Genomic DNA, 24,036 nt, shown 5'->3' with positions numbered 1-24,036 from the left:
GCAGCTTCTGACTTCAGATCAGAGTTTCAGAAGCTGCATTTAGTGGGCCCTTGGCCAGCAAACTGCTTCCACACTCTGGGGTCTAGCGTAAGCTGCTCCATCTTTCTAAATCAAAGCAGTTAAAGTGTCCCCATATCTGACTTTTGGGACAGCCTAGACAGTGTTGTGATCACATAGATCCCAAAACAGTGTCTCATGGCTGCCTCAGAGAGGAAGAAACAGGACCGATCTTATGGAGTGGAGGTCAAATATGTGATGGGGAGTTCCCGTCGTGGCGCAGTGGTTAACGAATCCGACTAGGAACCATGAGGTCGCGGGTTCGGTCCCTGCCCTTGCTCAGTGGGTTAACGATCCAGCGTTGCCGTGAGCTGTGGTGTAGGTTGCAGACGCGGCTCGGATCCCGAGTTGCTGTGGCTCTGGCGTAGGCCGGTGGCTACAGCTCCGATTCGACCCCTAGCCTGGGAACCTCCATATGCCGCGGGAGCGGCCCAAGAAATAGCAACAACACAAAGACAAAAAAGACAAATATGTGATGGGATTGGAGAAGCAGCAAAAAGCCTCTCTGTGAAAACAGAGCCTCCCCCGTCTCCCAGACGGCCAATTCCTAACTAACCTGGGTAAACTTCTTAAGAGACGTCTGCATTTTTACTCAGTGTACGGCATGCTAATACCTTCAGAAGAAGGTGCAATTTCACACATTAACTGATTTTACTCTCTCCTGCCATCATATAGCCCCTAGCAGAGAGCGGTGCTCTGGGAGAACGGGCAACAGGACAGGTAAGAGGAAAGTCTGGATAGAGAGCACGAGAAAGGCTGCACACCTGTCTGTGTGGCCACCACTGGTCCCGATGGAACATCTAAGTCAAGGTTCTAGGTGGTCAGAATATATATAGCATGAGGGCCTCAGGTCTCTAGCTGCAGAAAAAGAGGCTGGAGTTACAGGGGAGGAAAAATAATTTCTCCTCTACTCTTCTGAGTTCCTTTTTTTTTTCTTGTCTTTTTAGGGCCGAACCCGAGGTATATGGAAGTTCCCAGGCTAGGGGTCAAATCGGAGCTAAATGGGCTGGCCTACACCAGAGCCATAGCAATGTGGGGATCCAAGCCGCATCTGCGTGACCTACACCACAGCTCACAGCAACTCCGGATCCTTAGCCCACTGAGCGAGGCCAGGGATCAAACCCGCATCCTCATGGATGCTAGTCGGGTGTGTTAACTGCTGAGCCACGATGGGAACGCCTCTTCTGAATTCTTAGCTGGCACCTCAATAATAAAAGACAGATTAATATGAGAAAAACAAACAGATGTTTACTAACGTGTACCCCTCATGTACACCTGAGAGATAGGGAAAAACGAAGGACTCCCCAAGGTGGCCTAGAATTCAGAATTAAATACCCTCTTCACCGGGAAGCAGAGGGGAAGTTGGCCTCTTAGGGGACAGTACATAATTTTTAGGAAAGATGAATGGATCCTGAGAAGAAGAGATGGGGGATATGATAGTGTGTGACACAGTCTGTATGAGTGCGGTGTCAATTCTAGTCGCCTCATCTGGCGCAAGTGTCAACAATAGTCCCCAGGGGATGATACTCCTGGGGAGGGAGGAGCTTTTATGAGCTGAGCTCCTTTCGGACGATGTGTCTTTAAGCAGAAAAGGAGAGTTCAGAAAAGCTTCTCCTTGCAATTGCTGCTTTTCACGTGCCCACGGCTCACAATAATCAATACGTCAAAGCAGAATGTTGGGATAACATCCTGAACTCCTGTAGGCATATTTTAGGGTGGCATCTTCTTGAGCCTTCAGAGCATAGGACCTCTGTGGTCCTTTTTGGCTCTCAGGCATTCGAGTCTGCAAGGCCCTGGGGATGCGTGACAGGAGTGCTTAGGAGCCAGGTTAGGGGAAAACTGAAAATTCATCTTCAAAAGAAAAGCCATGAGTGCTGGCTCTCACATACCAGGCTCTTTCTCTGCAAAGATCACCTTTAAACTGGTCAAGTCCCCGAAGCACAGTCAGGAGCCCTTAGACACCAGCTGAAAAGGGAAACAGCGTTCCCTTTATAAACTGGTACTTGGTCTAAATGTAACGTCACATGGGGTTTCTGTTGTTGAACTTTTCCATGGCCTGATCTCCTCTTTCTTCTGTTTTGTGCCCTCTTCCCTTCCACTCCGACCTTTGCTGTTCCTTATCTGGTCTTGTAATTACGGAGGCCTCTCGTATCCCAAGTACTTTAGCTCTTTCTTCTGTGGTTTGATTCCCACAGTTTAATAAAGGGTCTTGTGCAGCGCCTTGCTCCTCGGAGGAAAGTTGCTTTAATTATTAGGCATGAGGACACATAAACAATGAACGGAGAACAGTGATTGAAATATGAATTTCATATGAAGACTCTTACTTAGGCTTTTTAGTTTAATTTGAAGGGGAAAAAAAAAAATCTCAAGGTTGCATCTGTATTCAAAGACACTTCAATGTACTAAACCCGCTGTTAGAACAACTTCACTGCAAAGCATTTTAAGGGCAAATGTCAGAAAAAAAAAAAAAAACTCCACATTTAAAAGCCCTGTCTCTGCCTCTTTTGAAAAGCAGGGTTCGCCTTTGGTTGAGAAATGTCACTGCCTACTAAGTTCTTTGTGGGGGGAAGAAAGAAAATTGAATGTTTTCTTTAAACAGGTCATTAACAGTCAATACTTATTTGAAAAATAGAAAAACAAAAACCTGCTTCCAGAGGCAGATAAAAGCTTCCAATCACTTAGGATATCACTTGAGCATATCTAGGGCGAGATGTGCTGATGCAGGTTTCAGACCTTTCCAAGAGAATGTCTTCACTCAACAGCCCCGAGAGCTTGTGAAAGAGGCAGAGCCATCCGGATTGTGAGCCCTCATACATGCTGCACACAGAGTCGCCCAGGAGAAGCGCACAAAGCACACTTTATGGCAGGGCCGGCTTTGCATTTTCCATTTTAGTACCGGCAAATGCGTATGAATGAAGATTAACCATTTTTGCATAAAGTGCCAAACCACCTCCCCGAGGCAGCAGAATGCAAATGGGAGCAAAAGAGCAAAGGACAGCTAAAATAAATGCGGCAGATCTCAGGCACTGCGAGCACAGGGGGAGGGCGCGCGGCAGGCTTTATTAACATTCATCTGCAGCCTGATTTTTCTATTTAATTTGAAATTATTTCATTGCATAGGTCTCTGACGGCTTGAGAATATAAATAAATGCCTTTTTCTAAAAGTGACCTGATGCTGGCTCCTGGAAGGCTCTGCCTCTGATTGCTGGGCTTTCAAGCAAACATATGTTTCCATAGAGATGTGGGTGACCCGGGCTCCGTGCAAGTACCCACTTGTATCAGCAATTCAATTATGCTCAGTTCTTTTAAGATGTGATGATGTCAGCTCAAGTCTTTAAAATAGGCCCATCCGGAGAGATGCCTCGGGAAAGGTGAAGTGGTTGGCATTACGAGGTTCAGAAGAATAAATTCCACTCCCTCCAAGCGCGCCATAATAGGCTCTCCCCCTGAAGATCACGCTGCCTTGCCTGCCACCTCCCACTGCCCACGGAGCAAATCCCAGACCTCAGAGGGGTGTAGACAAAAGACTGAGCACAGTTCTCCCCCTCACGCCCCTGAGCACCTCAGTACCTCCCACAAGCTCCCCAAACGTTGAAAGGGCAATAACACACCTTCTCTTTCCTTCTTTCCTTTCCCCCAGCTCTTCAAATAGTTATGGCAATTCCTACACAAAGGGCCATGTTTTTTCTTAGCATTTGACATTTACTGAACACCTACAAAGCACCCAGCTCTACTGGGTGGGGGGGGGGTGCTGGCAATGGCTACAAAATGGAATTCTTACTGTATATCTGGCCCTTCCTATGGATGAACTCATTTAATTTTCATAAAGATCCTTCGGAGGATATGAGTCCTCCTTTTATAGGAAAAGAAATGTTAGCCTGGAGCAGCGCGCTACTCACTCAAGCCACACTGCTAGTAAGTGCCTGAGCTGAAATCTGAACTTGAACCTTCTGACTTCAGGGTTTCCGCCCCCAAAGGAGCTTCCACCCTTGGGTGGAGACAGGTACGTGCGCAAAAACACAGCAAAGAGGAGGTGGGGGAGGAAATCGGCGCATGGACTCAGGAAATTAGATTCAGAATTGACCTGGCTCAAGGCTCTGGGCAGCGCAATACTGGGGCTGTGATGGGCCTGGCTTGCCAGTCTCATCCCAGAGACCAGGCTCATTAGAGGGTTCGAGGCGGGCTCGCACTTAGTGGGGAGGCTGTAAGTGGGGGCTGTAGGCTTCTTAAAAGTTTTATAGCAAGTTTTTAAGGAAAACATTCACCCCCCAAGGAAAACATGCATTATGGTTCTGCACTATAGCTGCAGACTGGCAGGGAGAAATCTTAACTAAGCCTGGCAAACAAAAGCTCTACCTTCATGACCAACGCTGGGGAAGCTGGCTCATCTGGCATGGAATAAACACCCGGTGAACAAAGCCACCATCTCTCCAGAACGGAATCTGATTTCAAACCCCTGTTCCAAGGAACTCACACTATTTCTAGTTCATTAAGTCACAACTCTCCTAGCCAACCTTGAATGGTTTCCTAAGAGTAGCAGAGAAAGTCAGGTGCCTGCAAGTTCCCTGAAACCTCTGTCCTTGGCATGAAAACAGTCTCTGATGAACTCACGTATGGGCATGGGCGTTTTGTGGGAGAGAAATGCTAGGGAACTAAGGCAAAGACGTCCAGCAGAAGAGAAATACAGGCAGCCAGCTCCTCTCAGGCCCTCCCCCCGCCCAGGTTATCTTTGCTCCTAAGCCTCGCCAACAAAATCAGCCTCTACTCACTTGGTAAGGTGTCCTGGTGTTGCAACTCAGGGTTTGCAGCGCTCCGACTGCCTTTCTCAATAGGCAGATAGGCCCTGTCCCCACGGTGGCCACCTTTATCAACTTGCTTTTACGGCATCCAATTAAGGCCACTCAGCAGTGACGCAGGTGGAGCCAGAAACCCAGGTAGGTAGCAGGATCCTGGGTGTGGTTGAGTAACCAGCTGTGGGCCTCCTGAGGCGGGTGGGGTGGGGTGGGGGAAACTCACCTCCTGAGAAACTGCATGTTTCCTTTTTGTATAACCGCCCTGTGCCTTTGGCCTTCGGGGCCCCTGGAAGCGCATGCTCAGCTCTTCGTTCTTCTCTCGGGGAGGGCACAGTGGTAAGACTGAACTTGCAACCTTTCCACCGCCTGCCCCAGAGGCTGGGACTGAACAGGCTGGGGCTGCAGTCATCATTCCAAAGGTCAGTTTCTGAGAATGGGGAGTCAGCTAAGCGCTTCTAATCTCTCAGGGACACCAGTCCAGGCAGATCAATCAATTAGCAAACATTCCTAGCGCTGCACCCTGAGGCTCTCTCTCTCCCCCTCTCCCCGTCCTAACACCTGTTCCTGGTTCTAGACCCACCTGGAGGCATCTGCTGGCTGATTTTGCACTCTATGAATAATGTACTATTGTGTCCAGGGATGTATACATTTGATTAGGGGTCATGCTCTCACCCAAAGGAATGAAGCTTTCGTGGTAAATTTTACAAGGGAAAAGCTAGTGTGAGGAGCACAGGGGTGGGGGGTGGGGTAACCACTGGGGGCATGAATGGAGAGTGTTTTCTTGACTGTTAGACCTGTGCCACCTACAGGCAAGTGAGTCCTATGTATGTTTAATTTCTGGCTTGATTCTTTTCAAAAAAACCTAATGCATACATTCAATATGTTCTTAGAAAGGCGTTAGTCCTCTTTCCTTTCTTTCTTCCTTCCTTCCTTCCCTCTCTCCCTCCTTCCTTTCTCCCTGCTTCCCTCCCTTCCTGCCTTCCTTCTTTCCTTCCTTTCTTTTTAAGCAGAGAAAGGTTTATTGCAAAGACCGTGCCAGGAGAAAGGGGACCTCATGACTGAACATGCCTGAACTCCCTGATGGTTTTCAGGGAAGAGTGTTTCAGAAAATCGCTATTTCTCTTTCCGGTCAGGCCTTCTTGGTCCCCACCATCTCGCTAACTCGCCACAGGGAGTCAGCCAGGAAGCTCCTATCACCAGCCCTGTGACAGAGGCGTCTGTGGAAAGTAACATAATGTCTTTTCCATCAAAGGAAATCTCGGTGACTCCATTTTGCTCCAGTTTCAGCTGAAACGCCTTCCTGCGACCCCCCTCCTCTTTCCCTCTTCTCCCAGTAACCATTTGTTTCAAATTAGCCACCCAGAAGAATGTGCGCCCTGACCCGACCCACGGGAAGGGGACAGGTGCATCACCTGCGTTAGGGATCAGTAGGGAGGGTCTTTTCTTTGCCCGTGCATTTTGAGCACCTGCGCCCTTCTGCAGAAGTAAAGAGCCTTGTCGAGATCTCCCTGTGTTCATGTGTCTCATTTTTTGACCCTGATGATCAGAGCCATGTCCCCAACACGCCTGCACTAATTATAGTGCCTCTGGCACAACCACACCGGACCTTGGGCCCCAAAAGGATCTCAAAGAAAAAACACTGCCCGCTTTCTGCTATTCACATTCTTCCTTATATTCTTAGGATAGAAAATAAGTAACTAGAACTGACCAAGTTTGAATCTCACCTCTACCTCTTACTAGTTTGGGGGTTTGAGCACGTGACTCGACCTCTCCATACCTTCATTTCCTCATCAATAAATTGTGAATAATAATAGTAACTGCTCCATTGGGCCGTAATGAGGATGAAACGAGTGCATATGTGTGAAGTGATTAAAACAGTGCTTGGCACAGAGTATGGGCTGTAAAATAAATAGAAACAGATAAATAATCTCATAGTTTCCTCCACAGTCTATGTGGTTGCTTTCCCTCATCTTTATTTTGCAGGTGAGAAACTAAGCCTTCAGAGGTTATGGTCATGCATCTAGCCAGAGATGGAGCTGACCCTTGAACCACAACCTTCTGACCAGAAATTGCCCTCATCTGGATACACCCTTCCCTCTGCATGGACACTGCCACCTATGGGAGGCCTTGGCCAATTTCAGGGAGGTGTGGGTGGCAGCCTAAGGCCAAGGTCTGCCTGCAGCATTGCTGAGATGGATGCAGATTCCTCGGTTCTGTGTCCACGGGGTCATTTCTTTATCATGTTCTTAAATTTTCAGCACAAGCAGAAGTAAATCCATGACTGTAATACCTCTTCCTTGTAGAATGGCTCTGAAACTCATGCCAGGTCATGGCTTCCTGCCTCGTGGGTACCAGATGTGGCCAGTACTCTAGTGACCAAATTCACAGCTAGGGTACTTGCCCTTAGAGGACAATAAGCAGTTAGCACACAGAGCAAAGTTCAAATAAAGTCTTAGTGCTAATAACAGAATGGCCTAAAAATTACTTTTTCTCCTTCCCTACATGCTGATTTCAGGTAATTGTATCAAGATAGATAAAAAAAGAGAATTAATATGATTTTAATGCCCTTGAACTTATTCTAATGCAATCACAGATAACAAAACTCATTTTGACCATTTTACAATATGTGCAGAATTCTAGAGGTCAGATTCACTGTCTTAGTGAATTTTATTTCAATTTCCAACTATAATTTTTAAAAAAAGAAATTTGTCACCTGAAATATAGGCTGCATGGGGAAAATTAATAAACACTTTGAAATGCTTCAAAGGCACAAGATATCAATAGATTTAATACATTACAAAAAGAATTCCTTCCTTTTAAAAAGCCTGTCTCTGATCAATTTCACTCTTCCTTTCCCTTTTCCAGAGTACCAAGAAGAGTGCCTTTGACTATTCAAATGTTCAATAAAAGCATGTGCAAAAAAGGGATAAATGTCCTCTCATTTTATTCTTCCTTTCTTGGTTGCAGTGAGTCTTTCATAATTTATTCCTCAGGTTTCAACCTCCAGTCCTGGGGTATCACTTAAATGCCACCGTGAACACCAGCATTGTCAAAGGCTGCTCTAGCCACATCACTGTACACACCTTCCAATTCATGCCCTCTCTCCTCCTCCCATATCTCCAACCCAGCAGGGCTGTAGTCATTCTCAGAGTCAAGGTCGAATCATGAGCCCTGAAGCCCTCCACATCTTCCTGGACTGGACCCCATGGATCTCAGGTCTTTAACCAGGTAATTTCCCCAGCATCTTCTAGTTATGTTATTCCTTAATTCAGGGGCTTGTGTTTGAGATAACCAGGTCACTGGACTAGCCCTCGGGTTCCCCTCCATCAAATCCTGTGCTCTATCCAAAAGAGATAGATTGAAAATTTATCTTTTCTATGGAATATGAGAAAAAGATGTGGCTTCCAACCCAGAGCTAAACACATTGAACCACTAACCTCGCCTACACTACACACTCCTATAACTCCACCTGTAGATAGGGATTTTTACTGCTGTTCACACCCTTACTCACGCTGTGGGTTCTTTGCAAACCTTCTCATGACCTGCCTGCATATCCCTTTGGTTTACAGCAATCAGGGCCTGAAAGCATATACCTTGCTCTGAGCCCAAGCCTGCCCTATGGCTCAACTCACATTGGGGGAAGTTCAGAAAGTACCAAATGCTTATGATGGTCTATAAGCCATGGCAATATGTAGTTTAATCTCTTTCAAATCATTTTTCTCAAGATTGAATGAATCAAAACTGGGTTTTGTACAATAGTTCAAATATTGTACAGGTCTCCTCAATAAATATAATACCATCTGTTATTTCCCTTTGGAAGACTTTCTGTTGGTCATTCAATCTACTTTAAAGCAGTTCTGAGGTGTAAATGTATTAGGTTTTGATCACTTGTCTGATGAAAAAGATTCATCTCTCACGGCCTCGATTCCATTTATACCCATTCTTGGCAGACTGAGAGAGACCAGCAAGCAGGGTTGTCTATGGTTTTTCATGGTTAAACATTTCATTATCTAACTGGGGAACACGTCTTCTGAGTGTGCTCTCCATGGGTGGACACTGCATGTGGAGGGCTGTCCTTTTGTGTGTCCCTATGGGAAATAAGACTCAATGCCTATCCATGGGGGGTGTATTTTGTGCGTCGTGGGGGATGTCAGAGCCAAGGGAAATAAGAATGCCAGTAGCAGAATCTGAAATCATTCTGAAATGACGACAACCATGTTTCTAAAAGGAGCTTTGGCGTTCCCGCTGTGGCACAGCAGTTTAAGGATCCAGCACTGTTTGTGCAGTGGCTAGGGTCACTGGTAAGGAGCAGGTTCGATCCTCGGCCCAGTGCAGTGGGTTAGATCTGATATTGCCATAGCTGTGCAGCTCTGGTTTGATTCTTGGCCCAGGAACTTCTCTATGCCGCCACCACTGCGTACAGCCCAAAAAAAAAAAAGGAGGGGAGGGGGCTTCTCTATGGGAGAGATGGCTTTAGTGTTGGCAAGTTTAATCAGAGAGGGTTTCCAGGAAGAGGCGCTCTTTTGCATTGCTTTAAGGCAGTACTGGCAAACAATGGGAATGCTGGTTTCAGATAAGAGAAAGAGAAAAATGAAACCTTTCTGGCAGAAACAAGTAAGCCATGCGTGAGGTCAGGAAGAAAACCCACCTGCATAGTACACAGAAGTCAATCAACAAATATTTACTGGGAGTCCACTGTGTCTTGGCCGGATGTGTTTGGCTAATTGTTTCACAGTCTAATTGTAAGATTGGCTCCTGAAGGAAGGTAAGATTAGCAGGCCGTAAGCAATTCGATGACATCAGAAGGCAGAATGTGAATAGGTGTTGTATGGTGTGGTTTCAATTATACGCTTGTCCTGTTGGTAATGCAGCAAAGAGATAACATCCTTGTTTAATTTTCCTTTTAGCAAATGGGAGGGCTCCTTCTCAACCCCAGCCCGCCCCATTCCCTGTGCCACCCCACTGGCATTTCTGGTTACAAGGTTCTGAAACCAGACCCTATTTTCTCTGTTATTCTTGAAATGCTAAATCAAAAATGGATCCTTAAAAAAAAAAAAAAAAAAAAAAAAAAGCCATTCAACTTGATTCTTTGTCTTTACAGTTTCACAAAAACACAAGCTTTAATCTGACTAATGTTAAAAGCTCCAAAACAAATAAAAGCTATGTAGCTGAGTTTCGCTTAGCTCTAGGAAGGAAACTCATAAATTGTATTAAAGATTTCATTTGGTTTAATTTTTTACCTGGGAGATGCCCAACAGCTAATATTAGGTAATTCACCAAACTCCATCTTGAAAAAGAGACAACCAGACATCGAAAAGACATTCTTGTTGTCCTAAATGCTTCTTTTAAAAATGAAGATGTCTTAAGGAGGGAAAATGTCTTCGAAAATTAATCTAGTTAAGAAAACCTATTTCTGAATGGCTACCAGCCAGACTTAACTTGGTTTCATTTTTCATTCAAGTTTTCAAACAAAACCTGACTAGACAGGATGCAACCACTCTGGACACCTCATGGAAACATGGGGTAGGGACTGAGGAAATACTACAAGGATGACCTAATGTTTAGTTTTAGTTTTTTAAAAATCCTAAAGCTGTGCTGCATGATAGGAAAAAATAAATTTAGCTACGACAAAGCATTCCCCTTCTTTAAAAAGAAATTTTTATTAGAGTTGATTTACAATGGTCTGTCGACTTCTGCTATACAACAAAGTGACCCAGTCATACATTTATATACATTTTTCTCACATTAGCCTCCATCATGTTCCATCACAAGTGACTAGATATAGTTCCCTGTGTTATACGGCAGGATCTCATTGCTCATCCATTTCAAACACAATATCTTGCCTCTACTAACCCCAAACTCCCAGCTTCAAACCTCTGAATCATCAGGCCCTTGCTTTACAAAGACTTCTCATGTCTAATAACACTGCCTACCTTTAGCAAGAACTGCCTTTTACTGCACACGTCCATTTACTCATTCACCCATTCACTCATTCATTCAGTATTCTTTTAACAAACATGTCTGAGCACTTCTTCTGTGCCGGGAACTGGCCTACATGCTAGGGCTACACCAACGAACAAAACAAAACTGCTTGGGCACACACTGGATGATTTGACCTCTTGATGTCTATTTCACTGAGTCCTCATAATGCTCCTGCAAGGTGGGTATTATCCTGCTATGTTCCTGATGAGGGAACTAGGCATCGAGACATTAAGGCCAAGGTCCCAGAGCCAGTCAACAGCAAGGCAGGGACTGAACCTCTGGAGTGACTCCCAAGCTTGTGTTTATTCCACTAGTCTACTGCCATTGTTTGGTTCAATGCAAATACAGGGAATCAATTATTTAACGAGTTCATTCCAATTAAGTATTCCCATGAATTAGAATAAAAAATGTAAAGTCGGCGGCATTTATCAATGGGAAGAAGAACAATGTTCTTAAATTTTGCTGTTAAGAGGAGTTCCTGCTGTGGCTCAGTGGAAATGAACCTGACTAGCATCCATGAGTAGGCAAGTCCGATTCCCTGGCCTTGCTCAGTGGGTTAAAGATCTGCTGTTGTAGTGAGCTGTGGTGTAGGTTGCAGATGTGGCTGTGGTGTAGGCTGGTAGCTACAGCTCTGATTCAACCCCTAGCCTGGGATCCTCCATACACCCCGGGTGTGGCCCTACAAAAAAACAAAAAAAATTTTTTTTGCTGTAAGATACCATTTTTTTGCCAGTCACATTCTGCTTCCGTCACGATGAGCCTATAGTAAAGGAAATACCCAAGGCCCTCTCATGTAAGTCCCATCGTCACAGTTTTTAGTTTTGCAGTTGATTTGGGGGGAACTTAAATGTGTGTGTTTATACTTGGCTCAAATTAATTTTGTTTTATTCATTTGGCCCATTTTTCTAGTCTATTAGAGTTTTATTTTAAATTTTGGATACAAATCTCTAACTTTACACTTTAGCTGTACATTTCCCTTCGATCCTCCACAAACTGGAGGCCCATCATTTACATAACTTATGCCATTAAGTAAACAGTCTGGGCTTGCATCTCAGCTCTGCCACTAAGAGCTGTGCAACCTTGAGGAAGTTACTTGAACCCTCTGTGCTGCAGTTTACTCATTTGTAAAGTGGAGATAAAAATATCCACTGCACAGGACTATTGCCAGGATTAAAAAAAAAGACAAAGACACAGAGTAATAGAACAGTGTGGACACATAAGAGTTCAATAGGTGTCTCTTATTTCTATTGTTTTCATCAGATTAATCATCTCTCAAGTCACGGATGAAGAGAAATCTAGAGAAAAACACAAATATCTGTCAATAGATCCAGGGACCACAAGGACTCATTCTTTAACGCTCCTTGGGTTTGGTTATGCAAACCTAGCTGGGAATCCACTTGACTAGTCAGTTACTCAGTTCATACGTCTCCACTAAACCCATAATAGAATACTGAGATACTGGAGTTCCCGTCGTGGCGCAGTGGTTAACGAATCTGACTAGGAACCATAAGGTTGCAGGTTCGATCCCTGGCCTTGCTCAGTGGGTTAAGGATCCAGCGTTGCCATGAGCTGTGGTGTAGGTTGCAGATGCGTCTCAGATCCCGCATTGCTGTGGCTGTGGTATAGGCGGGCGGCTACAGCTCCGATTCGACCCCTAGCCTGGGAACCTCTGTATGCCACAAGAGTGGCCCTAGAAAAGGCAAAAAGACAAAAAAAAAAAAAAAAAAAAAAAAAGAATCTTGAGATATTGTGAAAACTGAATTGAAGACATTCATATATACCCACCCTGCCACATTTACGTCATCTTGCATTCTAGCTGCTCTACTGAAGGGGAGAATCATTTAGTCCTGCTTGACTTCCTGTGGGCGCCTAACGATGATCACTTTGTGTTTTGAGTGTTCTCAAAAGTTTCAGGATCGATCTCAGAATTTTGCTGGGATTCTTTGGATTCTCTTTTTGTCGATCTCCAGGCTTCGGGGGATTTCTCCATTGGCTAAAATGCCTCCCAGATGCCTGGCTGGAGTGGGGCAGTCATGGGCACGCGTGTTCTCAGGCCTGTGCACATAGTCTGAGCCAGGAGATGCCAACTGACACTAGTCGGCTAAGGACCTCGTACTGGGTCGCTGTGAGCCACGCCTCCCTCTTACTGACACCGTGTTCTACTCTGCAAGGTGGGAAATCGTGCTCCTTGATTAAAATAAGAGGAAACGAGCAGAGCTTTGCTTTTCTCATAAAAGGTCCTATCCCTTTCATGTTCTTTTTTTTCCTACAAAAGTAAAACAAATTTCTGCAATAAAAAAATACAATAAAAATAGTATTCCAGTCTTGACAGAAATTATAACTTTGTCATTAGCAAAAATAGGCAGAATGCTGGACATCACGGGCATTCCCGTTTTCTATGTCTGGTTTATTTGGTCACCTTTGTTGGTTGTAGACATGTTCCTTGCCAGCTTTTTAAGCCTCTTTTGTTGTTTTTAGAATTTTTTACATACCTCAGCTCACTCTGGATTCTAGGCTTCCGGACACAACTCTAAGGAGATTAACTCTCTCTTGGGTATTTATTCCTGGTTACCTGCCTCTCCTTACCTTCTTCTTTAAAAGGTCTTTTATATTTTGAGTTAATTTGAGCATGTCCTTTACAGCCACAGCCATTTCTTTTCCTCAATTTTTTTTAGAACTTTCAAAACTCTCATTCTATTTTTTTTTTCCAAAACTGTCATGTTAATCATTCAAAAATTTTTGGATTGCTAGACTTGGAATGTGTGTGTGTGTGTGTGTGTGTGTGTGTGTGTGAGAGAGAGAGAGAGAGAGAGAGAGAGAGAGAGAGAGAGAGAGAGGGAGAGAGAGAGAGATTTATTGGGTATAACTATGTGCCAGGTACTGTCCTACTTGCTAAGATACAAAGATAAACATGACAGATGCAGACCTGCTGTCTTGAAGCTTAAAGCTTCAGAGTAAATAGAGATACATGCTGGGGAATTATGATGCAGCATGGATTTGATACTGAATTTGAGAAGGGAGGGTTGAGGCACTTGGGAACACAGAGAAAGGGCCCTAATCTGAATTTAAGGGTTGGGTTTCTCATTTCCTTAGTCATCTTTTCTTTCAGAGCTCAGGCTATAGCTATATTTACTTCTCTATTTAAAATTTCCCTCCCATAGTCTGAGTGGGTACGTCATCTGTTCCCTGGTTATCACAAAAGCTTGTCATGGCCACAATCTTCCAAGTGCTTGGCACACAGCAGACACCCAATAAATATTTGCTGAATAAACAGATACACATTCTTTCCACTTCTATTTCACCAACCAGCATCTTCTTGGTTAAAACATTTTTTTTTTTTAGGGTTGCACCCAAGGCATATGGGAGTTCCCAGGCTATCTGAGCCGCGTCTGTGACCTACACCACAGCTCACAGCAATTCCAGATCCTTAACCCACTCACTGAGTGAGGCCAGGGATCGAACCTGTTTCCTCATGGATGCTAGTCAGATTTGTTTCTGCTGAGCCACGACGGGAACTCCTTCTTGGTTAAAATTTGATCCAAAAAATAGAAGTTTCCTTCATTTCCTTTGGCTTTCTCGAGATGAAATGTCCATTAGGTCAACTGGTATCTGAGATTTGCCTTCACTTCCACATGAATAAGACTTCTAGCAAATGCCCAAAGCGCTCAAATGTCTCCTCACGCCTACTACCTACGTTTGTGCCATCGTCGAATGCTACATCAGAAGAAAATTACACCAACGCTTCATACGGTGGGTTTGCCTAAGTTCATTTACTCACTTAAAACTATTGATTGAGCACCTACTATGTGCAAAGAACTGTTCTGGGGACTCTGTTTTTTTTTCTTCTTCTTTTTAACTTCTCCAGGTGTGTGTCCTTTCTTGGGTCTTTGGATATTCATGCTTCTGCCTTCCCAGAACATCTGGATTCCTGCTCCATGGCAACAAAACTTATTTTCCTTCTATTTCTTCTCTGTCAAAACCTGCCCATGACCAACCTTTTCTCGATGACACATTAGTAAAAACAGTTTTCTCTATCTTTCGATAATGAAAACTTTTCTTATTTTCCTATAATACTAGCTAACATATCGAATTAGGTATGGGAATTAAAGAATCAGAGCTACGAGACGAAGAACGACATTGTTTGTAAACTGCATCCCTTACCACCCACTGCAAGAATCATTGGCCTTAATGATGGAAATAATTAAAATTTTAAAAGAATATAGGCAAATCTATAATAGTCATCCATAAGGGGAGTGATTTCAGGATTTGAACTTTATTTATCCACATACCCCATATTCAGCATAAAAATTGGAATTTACTTTCAATACTAGGACATGTAAATACAAGCATTACATCTTTAATTTCTTTAAAATACCTTTTGTAAAGTAATTTTAGTGATCTATAATCAAAGGCAAAAGCTGTCCCCTCCAGTGAACCATCACAATTTATTTTCCATATGAAACAAAACTATACGCTTATTTTCTTGAAAAGTACAGATTTTTTTCACCGAGGTTTCTGTACCAAGTATTTGAGTCATTAAATCATTTTCACTGGGTGTGATCTGAGCTTAGAGCAACTTGTCAGTAGAGAAACAGCAACTCCATTTTTCTTTGGTGTTTTCCTGATGTGCTGCTAACAGACTGTGCTCTGTCTACACAAGGTCATGGCCACCTGACCTGGAAGTGGGCTTTGCTGAGTCAGGAGGTCAGAGATCATCATGGATTGCTGAATAAACAACAACACATAATGAAAGTAATGGCGAGTGAGGGAAAGAACCCTAATGGTAATGAGAGGGCGAGCTAAGCCAAATACAGTTTTATCCAAAGATAAAAGAAATTCTGCACTGGGCAAGAAAATTTTCAGCGAAGAACAGAGAATAAAATTCACTAGTAGTGAGTGTACTTAGAATACTGATGATATTGCTGTTTTAACCCATCAGGTATATCATTTCAATAATATTGAGCAAGTCTGAAGACTTTGAAAAAATTCGAAAAAATTTCAGTCTGTTTTCAAGTCTTGGGTTGGTTACAATTACCAGGAAACAGAAAGCAAATTTTAGGAAAAATTTATTGCACCTATAGCATCCCAATAAATTACTACTTCTGATTATTACATATAATAATGAAATATCTAGATATGTTTAATTAAGTAGCAAGAGGTACTGGAGACATGGTAAGAATCTGATTCCCATGACAGTAAGTGTTAGGAATATAGAAGGAAGCAACCTCCAAAATACATAAGTTCAGATGCAAACTTGTAGTTTGACATGGATTCCCTCATCAGAGATAATGCAGACATCATGCACGAGCTACTGCAATGACTTACACATGATATTCATACTCCTACTACGAGCATGTTAAGAGATCTCCTCTTTTCCTTTTTTTTTTTTTTTTGTTGTTGTTGTCATCTTTTAGGGCTGCACCTGCAGCACATGGAAGTTCCTAGGCTAGGGGTCGAACTGGAGCTGTAGCTGCCACCTTATGTCACAGCAACTCAGGATCCAACCGTTTTTGCAACCTACACCACAGCTCACGGCAACGCCAGATCTTTAACCCAGTGAGTGAGGCCAATGTCCTCGCAGTTCCCATCATGGCTCAGTGGTTAGCAAACCCGACTAGCATTCATGAGGATGCGGGTTTGATCCCTGGCCTCCCTCAGTGCATTAAGCATCCGGTGTTGTTGTGAGCTTGGTGTAGGTCACAGATGTGGCTCGGATCCCACATTGCTATGGCTTTGGTATAGGCTGGCAGCTACACTTCCAATTGGACCCCTAGCCTGGGAACCTCCATATGCTGTGGGTGCGTCCATTAAAGACAAAAAGACAAAAACAAAACAAACAAACAAACAAAAAAACACCCTTGTTCTCATGGATACCAGTCAGGTACATGATTACCCCTGAGCCGTAATGGGAACTCCCTCTTCTTTCCTTTTATTTTCGTATCATATATTCCACACTATTAATGTACAGTACTATGTCCATTGCTAAGTCAAGTTCATGAATAATCAGCAAATTAAATTTTTTCTTCTTATTTGATACTGCTATTCTCGTATAATGGTTTATTTAATTAGCTTCACTTGAAATTCTTAGTAGGGCAAAAGATTTCATTAAGTCCCTCTAGGTAAAAACGGATGGACCTAAGAACAAAACCTTGGACATAAATAGAATTCATCATCTTCTCAGGCTTAAAAGACTCCTTTTGGATATGCCTGTCAGTGTAAATGAAGAGAGTATCCTGCAGAAAAAGAAACCCTTGCATTAAAGACAGAAATATCAACACGAGAACAGTTTTGAACCTATCGACCATTAATGTGTATAAGTGGATGAAGTGAAATAATCAATCCATGTTCAAGAAATGACTTCCATGGCAATGCTCCCAACTTATCATTTGTAAAATACGACAGTTAATTTATGGTTTCCGGATGGCTAAGGAATGGCATTAGAATCCCAATATGTTCCTGTTTGGAAAGAATTTCATATCTCAGTGAAATTTCTCCTTTTATAAATGATGAAATGGAGCCCCTAAGTATATAAGAAACTTGTCAAAAGTCACACCCTAGAAAGTGGCAAGGTTGGGACTTCAACACAGATCTTCCATTCTCTGTTCATCCAAGCAAATTTTACTGAGCACTTTCTATGTACATAGGCCTGTGCCACGTCCTAGGTAGAGGAGTAATAGTGAATGAAACATGGACCCTGGCCGAGAACTTTGATTCTGGTGAGGGTGACGAGACAAGTAAACAGGACACAAGTCAACACAAGCTATTAGAGAGGAGGTGCAAGGTTTTATTAGATCACTTTGACTCAGCAGTGGAGGATGGGAGCAAATGGCTGAGATTAGGAGGATCAAGGGAAGCCTCCAGATGGATGAGAGCTCTAAGCTGGGCCCTGAATTAGCCAGATGAATGGGGTACAGTGAAGAGGAAAGAAAGAGGAAGGATATGACCTCAGCAGAGGGACCAGATACACCAGAGCCCAGATGCAAAAGAGATTCGGGGCTGACCGGGATATTCAGTGTTCCTAGAACTGAATGAAGAGAGGAGAGATGATGATGCAAGAGAGAGAAAGTGATTTAAGTGATGGAGCCTCAGTTTTATCCTGCGAGGAGCAAGGTGTCTCTGCAGGGTCACGAGTAAGGGACTGAAGTAGCTGGGTGCATAGTTTAGGAAGGACTCAGGGGCAGTGGGGGATCAGATTGGCATGAAGGGCAAGGGAAGTCTGTGAACCCTTGATTTTGCAACATGGATGTCCTGGTCCTTAGAAAGAAGAAACGCCCTGATAAAAAAGACATAAACTTTGGTTGATCCATCATCCGTAGTAAAACTCGGTTATCCGACGTCCATCACTGTAGAGCCTGAGCATCTTTGAGCTCATGGAAAAAGGCCAATGTATGGACCTTGAAGGCTAAAAACTAGGCTTTGAAACATGGCCTCAGTGTAAAGGTCCTGCTGAGCAGGTCCCCACATGGCAGTCACAGCACTGTCCCAGCCAAACCGGCTCCAGCTGCCACCCTCTCTGAGCCCCAGGTCTCAGCTGGAACTGCGGGTCATCATACCTGTTCATCTATTTCACAGTAATATGGTGAAGACACTTCTCCATCTCAGCAGAAAGTGAGAGTAAGAATAGCTCTTTTACAGGGATGCTGTGAGGATTCGAAGATAACATCCGTAAACATGTAGCTTTAGCGCTTAAGTAGTAGGAACAATTCCATTGGCTCCTTTTACTGTGATTATGCAAAAACTGTCCTCTGTGAAAATAACTGCATCAACAAAGAGAGAAAAACCCGTGGACTTCTCTTCATTCACACCAGGCTCCACCCAACGGACTTAATGAAGCAAGACAGCGAATGTTCCATTGTGAAGATTCTCATTTTCAGCGGGATTTTCTTTCTTTCTTTTCTTTCTTTTTTTCTTTTTTTGTCTTTTTGCCTTTTCTAGGGCTGCTTCCCCCGGCATATGGAGGTTCCCAGGCTAAGGGTCTAATCAGAGCTGTTGCTGCCGGCCTACCCCACAGCCACAGCAATGCCAGATCCAAGCCACTTCTGCGACCTACCCCTCAGCTCACGGCACTGCTGGATCCTTAACCCACTGAGCAAGGCCAGGGACCGAACCCGCAGCCTCATGGTTCCTAGTCGGATTCATTAACCACTGCGCCACAACGGGAACTCTGGGATTTTCTTGGTCATAAAAAAGGAGGAGAATGTACCCCCCAACACACACACACACACAGCCCTTAAGTTAAAAAAAGGACATGGTGCACCTGGATTCATGCTTCCCAGCCCACTCAGGTTCTCACTGGAATGCCCCTCTGGAATGGCAGCCCATTAGGGCTCCCCCTCCGTCACCAGGGTGCTGGGCATCTGGTCCTTCTCTCCTCCCTGTTACTGCCAAGACTTCCCTTCTCCCCAGAGCCCACCAGGGCTTTAGGCTATTCTTCAGACAGGGCAGAAGAGGGGAGGAGGATGGGGGGAGAACAGCTTTGGGGAAGGACCTAAGGGTTGGTGGTACCTGGAAGGCACTGAAAGGAACATCCCACCATAGAAATAGAAAATCAATACATGATGAATCCAAGGAGATATCGACAAAGTCCCCTGAAAGTGACAAGGCCAGGTGAAGGCTTGAGTGTTGTCACTGATACAATCAGAGGAAGAAGTCTCTCAGCAACCCCTATACGGGCAAGGGCACTCAGGGTGCCAGCCTTGCCCGCCTGAGCATCGCCAAGGTCAGGGTATGTCGCACTTTGTTCCCAATGCAAAGTACGGCTTACAAAAACCTGTGCTGTCCATCATTCTATTCTCCTCATTGAACAGGAGAGGAAACTGAATGTATTCATTTTCTACTGCAGCTGGAACAAATGAGCACCAACGCGGCAGCTTCAAACAACACACATTTATCATCTTATGGGTCTGCGGCTCCACAGGAGGATCTATTTCCTTGCTTTTTCCAGATTCTGGAGTCTCCCCACATTCCGCAGCTCGTGTCCTCTCCCTCTGTCTGCGAAGCCACAACTCCCTCACACTCTTACTGATTTTTTTTTTACTCCCCAAGAACTATTTTTCACCCCAGGAGGGAAATACAGCCCCCGTTGAGAAGGCACAATCTATACAAACAAGAATAATAATACTGAAGTCGAACCTACTGTTTGTCTTCCATCCAAATCTCTCCAAGAGTCCTTCCTCTGTGGCGGGGCAGCCACACACTTTGGATGGGACGGATTCAAGGCTCAAGAGCTGACCCCCGAAAAAGTGGTGCAGGGAAGGTACACACTGGGCACTCAATAAATGAGCATATTTATTATTATTGTATTATGACTCCTCCAGCAGGCCATGGAAATGTTAAGATCTGTCTACTGAATAAATGATCAGCTGAGAAACACATTTTAAATGCAATTTTTTAACATTCCCCATATACTTAAATTAATCCAATACTTAGGTAGAGCTATACATTTATTTTTTGCTCCTACTTAAAATAATGGATGTCCCTGATCTAATTCCGCCTTGGTTTTTATTACTTTTCTCGATAACAAAAGCCAGAAAAAAAAAAAAAATCAGATGTTGCTCCTAGCAGTTTAAATGGATAAAAATCAGTGTGACTGTCAAAATCCAGGTGGGTCTTGTCAGGTTGAGATGAAAACCAGAGTTACATTCGAAAAAGATGAATGTGGACACTAACAGGAAAAAGCGCCTGGCTAATCAAGTAAACAAATATGACATGCAAGTCCCAGATGGAGTATGTACAGCACTGTAATCAGGAAAGGGTCTTTTCACTGTTATTTTCCTGGCACTTTCTTGAAATAATGCAGGTCTTGCAATGAGGTGGTAGCAGTAGTACAATTTTAACCATTGTTTACAAAAGCTTAAAAATCTTAACATTTTCATTCACTGGCATTTAAAAATTTTTATTCATGTTTTTCATTACAGGGCCCATATAGACATTACTGCCCTTTTCAGAGAAGGGCAGCAATTCCTTAGACTAATAGGATGATCTGGACCACAGGGCTGCTGTAGCCTGAAATCATGGTGATGGAGCAACGTGTGATCTTGGTTTTCTACTGAACCTGTCTGGTCTGGAAACTCCACCTAGAAAATCTATTTAAATTCAGTGGTACAGAAGTAAAAGACATCTGGGAAATTAAGCTTCAATTTGTTTCCCAGGAGCTGGAGAGGTAGGCCTTTTGTTGACCCCAGGCTGAGATGCCCAAGGTTGCAACACCAAGCTTATCCAGAATCCTGGGTTTCTAGTGCAGAGCAAGACTTTCTCCTCCTTTATATCCTTAGGTCTCTTCTGCAGGTTCCCTAGCTGAAGTCATGGTCAAAACATGGCCATGACTACCAAGCCAGAGGCAGAGCTCACTGTCATCTCCCAAACCCAGGCTCTCCTTCTTCCGCTAATTTTTAGGGCAGCAACCGCAGCATAAGGAGGTTCCCAGGCTAGGGGTCGAATTGGAGCTACAGCTGCCAGCCTGTGCCACAGCCACAGCTATGTTAGATCCGAGCTGCATCTGCAACCTACACCACAGCTCACAGCAACACCTAATCCTTAACCCACTGAGGGAGGCTAGGGATCGAACCTGCATCCTCATGGATACTAGTTGGGTTTGTTACTGCTGAGCCACAGTGGGAACCCTATCCTTCTTCCTCTAGTAATAGAGCTTGGAAGTCCTCCTTCCAGCTCGAGGCCATAGTTTCCAGCCTCCCTTGCAGCTCAGCAGGTTTGTGTAGGTCAGTTCTGGCCAATGGAGTGTGAATAGAAAGGACACACAGCTTCTTGGCTATTCTCTGAAAAAGATGGGTTGCGTTTTCCACTTCCCTCTGCCTGCCTCTTGCTGGCTCAAGAGTATATGAGCTTGAAATGGAAGCTATAACAAGAGGATGGCAATGCAACTGCGTAATAAGACTGGTGGCCCCTGTTACCACGTGGAGCCTCCACGTCTGCCTGTACATGTAGAATGTTCAGAAGGGAGAAATCAACATTTAAGTTTTTAAGTCACTGTTTGGCATTTATCTCAGCAGCCAAGTAAGAACCTTAACTAATATTTAGTCCAAAAACTTCCTGCACTGACCTTCCTAACGTTTCCAGCATTCACATTTTTTGGATTAAGAGGGTTTCCAGATCCTAAAGACTTAGATATAAATGTCCTAATACCCCCAAAAGAAATCAGAATGAATAGGTAAAGAGCTGGTTCTGAATTAGACTTATGCTCTTAAAATTAAATACTGGGGAGGAACCCATAGAAGCACACAGAAACCATCATATAATCGTTTTATTTAGTTTCTACAACTAGAGCAGGATACAGAAAACTGGAGAGGCTACGGAGAAGTACCATGGATGAGTCAAGGTAAACAAAAGCAGGTGTGGGATCGAATTGACTTCTTCAGTAGCAAATCTAGTAGTCAAACGAATATCACTGGATCAGACAAAAGATGGTGATTAAACAGTCCCTTCCACTATGGAAAGGAAACCGCTTTAAACTGAAGCAAGAAAGACTTGATAGTTTTGAGAAAAGTGTTCTCTGAGCCTACAGCTGATCCTTTTAATTAGTTACTGAGGGCTGTTGTGAAATCTCTTACTCTGTAGATATCTAAAGGCTGGACAGCTTTTATGTTTTCTTTGTTGGTTTTTGTTGTTGTTGTTGTTGTTTTTTCCTTTTTCAGCACCCCTGCAGCATAAGGAAGTTCCCGAGCCAGGGATCAAATCCAAGTCACATCTGTGACCTATAGCCGCATCGCCAGATCCCTAACCCACTGCACTGCCAGGCAAGCCAGGGATCAAACAAGCGCCTCCACAGAGATAAGCCAGATGGCTCACCTGATGCACCACAATGGGAATTCCAAAACTGGACAGATTTGAATCTTGCAGAATGTTGTCTTAGAGTCCTGCCCTATGAGGGCAGGCAAGAAGGACTGAGGCTGGACTAGAGGACCTCAATAAGTTCCTGCAGCCAGGACCTATTGCGTCTCTCTCCAGAATGACACAAAGTCGTTTTCTGCTTATGAGCAATGAGACACAACAAGCTTTTGTTTCTCTTTGCTTTGTTCTCATGACCACATGCCTTGACCTATGTCTTCCCTTCTACAATGAGCCAGAGACTGAAAAATTTAATCGTAGGAACAGTTTGTGTATCAGGGAGGGCATGTGAGTGGTGGCGAATAGGCGAGGGGAGCTGGGAAAGGAGTTGTGCAAAGTGTCCAGAGCAGATTGACAGCCGCACCACTTTTTTCAAAGACACACACACACACACACACACACACACACATGCACACACACACACACGGCTCTGTTTTGTGTAATGAACCCTGGGCAGGGCCACAGAATGGCATTTCTCAGGCCTGCAATACACAATTCAAAAATCCGGTCAACAGGTTTTTATGTGTTTGCTTGTTCTTTTGGTAAAAGAGCTGACTGCTCCTTTTTTGAGGGAAAGACATCTGAAACAACAGAAAATCTTACCTATTATGAGGTGACAAAAGCTGAGGCCACAGAGGTGTATTTATGAGGAGGGAGCCTCATTACTGGGGGCCAGCGCTGAGCTGGCTCCACCTGCTACCCTCTTTCCTTCCCCCCAAGAAGGAGTGGTGGGGCTCACAGGCACTTTTGAAAGAATAAACCAAGCCCCACCCCTCACTCCCCTCTGGTCACAAGGGAAGCTTCCCCTGGGAAGAGGGAGGGAGGAATAAAGGGGGTTGTAATTGCCCACCCACTTAGCATGTGACTTGTCTGTTAACCCCAGGGGTGAAATATTAGCAAACCATGTAGGCCCTGATCTAAAGCCACCTTTTCCAGTGAGCTTTTATCAGAACTAAAGCTGACAATTTTTTTTTTTTTTTTTTTTTTGTCTCTTTTTAGGCCTGTACCCAAGGCATATGTAGGTTCCCAGGCTAAGGGTCGAATCAGAGCTGCAGCTGCTGGCCTACACCACAGCCACAGCAACATGGGATCCGAGCTGCATCTGCAACCTACACCACAGCTCACAACAATGCCAGATCCTTAACCCACCGAGCAAGGCCAGGGATTGAACCTGAGTCCTCATGGACACTAGTCAGATTTCCGCTGAACGACGATGGGAACTCCAAAACTGCCATTTTTGACCTCGCCTGATTTCTCTCTCTCAAGCTACCTGGCATACTCTCGGGGAGGAGTAAACAATTTCCGAATGAGAGAATGAATGGTCCTGGGTGGGCCAGTGTGCTGACCTCCTAAAACTCTA

The 24,036-nt window shown here is 44.2% G+C and overlaps 1 protein-coding gene across 10 annotated transcripts in view; it reads right to left on the bottom strand.

The window, feature by feature from the left end:
- The window catches only part of SPATS2L (spermatogenesis associated serine rich 2 like), a 181,110-nt gene that overhangs the window by 103,239 nt on the left and 53,835 nt on the right, over positions 1-24,036 (bottom strand). The window contains exon 1 of one of the 10 annotated variants that reach the window (XM_021074579.1): positions 9,499-9,521. Coding sequence is in view for 2 of the 6 variants with exons in the window: in XM_021074575.1 (XP_020930234.1) it covers positions 5,074-5,090 (17 nt within the window). In the remaining 4 variants the exon portion in view is untranslated. 10 annotated transcript variants of the gene reach the window in all.

The sequence above is a fragment of the Sus scrofa genome, chromosome 15, assembly GCF_000003025.6.
Source record: "Sus scrofa isolate TJ Tabasco breed Duroc chromosome 15, Sscrofa11.1, whole genome shotgun sequence".
NCBI lineage: Eukaryota > Metazoa > Chordata > Mammalia > Artiodactyla > Suidae > Sus > Sus scrofa.
Note: the sequence above shows the minus strand (reverse complement) of the source record. Positions and strands in the feature narration are given on the sequence as shown.